Genomic DNA, 4965 nt, shown 5'->3' on the forward strand with positions numbered 1-4965 from the left:
GTTTTTTTTAACTTTTTTTCAGATAAACACATTGTTACACACACTACACACACACACACACACACACACACACACACACACACACACACACACACACACACACACACACACACACACACACACACACACACATGCTGACCTTTCATATTACACAGACGTCAATTTCGGCTCTGTGACTTTTCTACTGTTGTAAATATAGATTATAGCAAACTTGGAACCCATTGGTTTCAGTCACGGTCAATATTTCTAGTTTGCTGGTGTGCGATAATGGATAATGCCTCCAGGCTTCCTCCTCTGTACGCTGGTCATTGTCTCCAGGATTGAGGTTTGATTTGAGAAAAATATCTAAGTCTAAAATATTTCACAAGTTGCATGCCTCTTTTGCTCTCCAATGCAGCCATTTTTAACTGAATGCAAACAAAGCCTACTCAGACATTGCACTATACTGGAACATAATTGCATAAAAGGCTCTATGAATTAAAACACTTCCATTAACCAAAATCCGTGTTGCCCTAAAGATGCTGTATTCATATTCAGGTTGGAGAGTACTTCAGAATAATACTTAGTAGAGTGCTCCAACAGTTTCAACAAAGCACTGTTAGCATTAACTTTCCTGACTGGACATCCGTCTCCCTTTCTCTGAAAGCTACACATATTTTCACATATAGCTTTGGGTGCTGATAAGATGGGTGTGGGTGGCCTTCCCCAGTTGTTTTGGGGATTTTCTATTGAGGGTTGACATATGGAGACAGCACAAACAGACATTGTTCCATTCCTCAGAAAGTTGAACCTGCATTGTCTGCATCCTGATCACCTGTTGTTGTTTTTTAAAAGTTTGAAATGGAGGAAATAACACAAAAAACTGATGCCCAAAAACAGGACAATGGACGAAAAGAACAAAAGGGATTCCAAGTTGTCGTTGTGCGTGAGTTTGAGCTGGCAGACAAAGCAGAGATACATCGGATCTTTTCTGAAGGGCTGATGGAGAGGGTAGTGGACGCCGCTTTCCGAGGCTTGAGATATCACCCAGAAAGTCTCCTGCTGTATACTGCTTTGACAGGTAATATGAAGATATAAATGAATTGCTTTTGCGATTGCTTTGTCTTTCAAAAGGAACACTTTTGTGTACACAAACACTCAGCATATCTTCCTTTTTTACCCTTTTTATTTGTATGTAACTTTCAAATTCATTTATGTTTTCTTGTTGCTTTCTGTTGGATAATTCTCTTGTCATTCCAATATGTAGGCCACAATTTGACCAATAAAGTTAAAATTCTACAACTTGACATTTTCTTTACATCCATACATCTTATCAATATCTTTCCTCTGGCAGTTGTCTGTTTTGTCAGCACCATGTGTTGGTGGGTGATAGGACTCCTCCCTGCATTAGTGCTCTGTGGCCGCTACTTCTACAGCAGACGTGCGATCCTTGACTACCTGGAGCACGCTATGAGCGGAGACATGGGCAACATGGAGGGATTTTACATGAAATCACCAGGTATTGTTTTCTTGTATAATTTCACGTACATGTATCAAGCGGTAACCACAAACTTCGATAGCATATCTGTTACAATGCTTTTAGTTTCCATTTCCTCAAATGATGAAGGGAGAATAATACAATTTATGCACTGGAGAGTTGCATTTCTGTAATTTATTACAGCCAAAGTTGTGCATTTAAATACCTTGTCATAATTTAGGAATAAAAGTGCAAAATGTAAGCTGAGATACTGTTCAACCTTATTTTGTTCTTACTAGCATGATTATCCTACAAGGCAAGGGCCAAGAGGTTGCATGTATCAGGGGCCCGATTGCCTTCCCTATACCAAATGACATACAATTACTACAAGAAAGCTGCAAAGAAACACAATAAACTCACAACGTCTCTGCAAAACAACCACAAAGAGAGAAAAAATGACTACGAAGAAACAAACAAAAAACACTGTGTGTGGCCCTTTGCTTGTCTGTGCCCCAGGGCCTGTAAAGCTGGTAGTTGTGTTGCTTATTGAACGTTTTAGTGGGAAAATGTTTCTGTCAAGTTGCTACAAAGCAGTTTCTGATAATGGACACAAAAAAATTAGTTTACTAGCTATGCCACTCACTTAATGTAACATTATGGTCACAATATATTAGTAGCAAGTTGGTCTATTATTTGTTCTTTATATTTAGTTTTCAATAAATAGTTTATTGATATATATATACATTTTATAATGTTAATATATATTTATATTTAAGGTGTATTTGCTATGATCTATCTTAGTGTTTCCTGTTTCATTTAGAAAAGGTTCTCTCACCCTGTGTGATATCTGTTTTTACTTCCTGTCTTTGTATTTTCCCGCCCTTTTTGTGCTTGTTTGACCCGTCCTGATTGTTTCCACCTGTGTATAATCACCCTTTGCGTTTTGTGCCTACCCTTTCCAGCTGTTTCTTGTCAATGTTATTAGTCCTGTCTGAGTACATGCATTTATTGTCCTGTCCTTGTTCCTGATGTGGTCAGTCTGTCTGTATTTGTCCCTGGCTGATTCCTTGCATTGCTGCCCTTGTTCCCTGTGCCATCCCTGTATGTCTTTCAATTCATTTGGATACTTTTGCTTGTATTTCCTTCCTGTTTCCTCAGTGCTTTTGTGTTTTCCAATTTGTGTTACAAACTTGAGTTCATTAAAGCTCACTTTTGGTTTTGAATACCTACCACCATTGTGTCTCTGCTTTAGGGTCTAATCTGCTAAAAATGTATTTTTAATTTTTATTTCTTCAATCATGTGCAATGCCTTGCTAATATGCTGCTGCTATTACATTTTTAGCAGTTCAACAAGAGCATCTAACCTAATTGTTGGAGATGCCAATGTTCCTTGATGCTGTGAAATTAAGTTATAAACTGTCTCATCTATGTCACTTTCCTTGGCCCCCACCTTAGCCTCCTGTCTTTGGGTAGCAGTGCTGGAGGGCAAAGTGGTGGGTTTGGTAGCAGCAGTGGACCAGAAGCAGCCAGGGGGGGCCGTCACGCTGCAACGGATGTCTGTTGACTGGAGATGTCGCCGGTGTGGAGTCGGTGTGGCGCTGGGAAGGAAGGTTCTGGAGTTCGCTGTCACTCATGGATACTCCAGGGTTGCCTTGGGAACCACAGCCTACTCGCCTGCTGTCCACAAGCTCTACCTGCGTCTGGGCTTCCGCTGTGTGGGGGTCACTATCGAGAACGTCACACCTGGTGCAAATTGGTCCGTACTTGAACAGATTTTCTACAGGGTTCGCCAACATCAATATATCCTAGATGTTCAAAATAACGGCATCACTTCAAATAAACAAAATTAAATTGGAAGGAATGTAAAATAAAGAGATGTTTCAGTCTGTTTGAAAGCTTATCTCAGTAACTACCCATTATAAACTTGTATGACATCTTCTATGCAAGAAATGCAGTACTGAATAATTATAATATCAAAATCAGTACCCATAATTGAACTGTGCAGATTTACATCAATGAACACTGCAGCAGATTCAAAAGGTGCCAATTTTCTTTTACTCTTGTTATTATTTTGTCCCCTTTGTTCTGCATCATTGGTTGTTCACATTCCTTGCACTTCGAGCAATACAATTGCTAACAAAGCACTTATATACTAACAAAGGGCTGGCTTATCTAAAGCCAGTTGAGTAGCACTTGAAATGTTTGGCTCTATGAAACCTGATGTACCAGTGCATGACATTAAGGATTTTGGGAGATGGCCCTGTGGGCCATCTAAGCTAATTTACAGATGGCCCTGAGCCCAATAGAGATTGACCTGAAAAATGCGCGCGGACGAAATGGCACACGAAGGGTTCGGGGGCCTCCCCCTAGAAAATTTAGATTTGTGCAGGTCTTATATGCGGTCTGGTGCATTCTCTAGACGGAATTATAAGATGAACCACCACAATATTATATTGTACAATTGAAATGTTATTCTTCATTTCACTTGCCCTGCATAGCTATAAGAAATACTTAAGTTGTTGGTCAAGACACTTTCCATCTGATGAAGGCAAATGCCTTCCCAGATGTAAAAAAGTATAAAACATTACATTCAGTTATAACTGCCAAAACAAACATTATTTACACTATTATGGCCCCTGTTAAAAATGTTTGTAATGTTATCTACTGTAAGTTGGTCGAACGAATGCCTCCTCATCGGGAAGCTGACCAAGCAGACCCGAGCAGCAGTCGAGAGGAGCGGAGCGCATCCGCGAAGCACACAAAATGGCGACGTCAGAGTTCCCATTAGCCGGCAAATCTAAATCTCTTCGGTCAAAATAATTTCCCTTTAGCGCAATACCGTTTCAGTTGCGCCACTTATGTGACAGACAAGAAGAGTATGTGACAGACAAGAATAGTCAATTCTAATGTCTAACACACGGATGTGGAGAAAGAGATGTCCTGTATGGGTTGATTGTGCGTTGATCTGTTGGTAATGCCTCGGGGTTCCGGTGGGCATGTAAACAAATGTATAATGCTGCGCTATACTTTGTGGACTCACCCAGTTGCATAGCGACATTTATTGTTTAGGTGTCTTTTAATAAGCAGGAAGTCCTATCATTAGCTAGAACTAGCTGGATCTGATCAATATGGACATAAACGCGAGAGAAGTCTAATCTTACGGGAGAGAGAAATCAGCTGCTGCTCTTGGCTTTCGCTCTTCCAAACATTTGGAGCAGGGCAGGTGGCAACACTGGACTGTGACTGGATGAGAGATGGCAGAGGGAAGTGACGGGGCAGGAAGCGAGTTAGGAGACATGGAAGGAGTAGGTGGGAGTTATGGAAATGGAGAATGGGATATAGTGAGGAGGAATAAACGTAAAAAGCAAGGAAATACTAATTCGGATGAGAGTAATAGTGAGGGTGAAAGGAGAGAAAGAGTAGTCGGAAATAGGCAACAGGAGTTCATGGTGGTTGTGAAACTTGCGAAAGAGGGAGCTTCGTTTGGCGAGTGGAACCCTATACGGTTA

The 4965-nt window shown here is 40.7% G+C and overlaps 1 protein-coding gene across 1 annotated transcript; it reads left to right on the forward strand.

Moving 5' to 3' along the window:
- Positions 1 to 837: 837 nt before the first annotated feature.
- LOC104959669 (N-acetylaspartate synthetase-like) lies at positions 838 to 3331 on the forward strand. The gene is made up of 3 exons (XM_010787570.1): positions 838 to 1060; positions 1334 to 1498; positions 2912 to 3331. The coding sequence occupies exons 1-3, from the start codon at positions 841 to 843 to the stop codon at positions 3304 to 3306; spliced, it is 780 nt and encodes a 259-aa protein (XP_010785872.1). The 5' UTR covers positions 838 to 840; the 3' UTR covers positions 3307 to 3331.
- The last annotated feature ends 1634 nt before the right edge of the window (positions 3332 to 4965 follow it).

This window comes from Notothenia coriiceps, unplaced genomic scaffold, assembly GCF_000735185.1.
Source record: "Notothenia coriiceps isolate Sejong01 unplaced genomic scaffold, NC01 NC01_scaffold00030703, whole genome shotgun sequence".
In the NCBI taxonomy this organism is placed as follows: Eukaryota; Metazoa; Chordata; class Actinopteri; order Perciformes; family Nototheniidae; genus Notothenia; species Notothenia coriiceps.

Bases quoted from the DNA above. Each gene is read 5' to 3' on its own strand.
- LOC104959669 (XM_010787570.1), top strand. From the start codon at position 841: ATGGAGGAAATAACACAAAAAACTGATGCCCAAAAACAGGACAATGGA. The intron at 1,061-1,333 runs GTAATATGAAGA...TTCCTCTGGCAG, and splicing joins GCTGTATACTGCTTTGACAG to TTGTCTGTTTTGTCAGCACC. The intron at 1,499-2,911 runs GTATTGTTTTCT...CCCCCACCTTAG, and splicing joins ATTTTACATGAAATCACCAG to CCTCCTGTCTTTGGGTAGCA.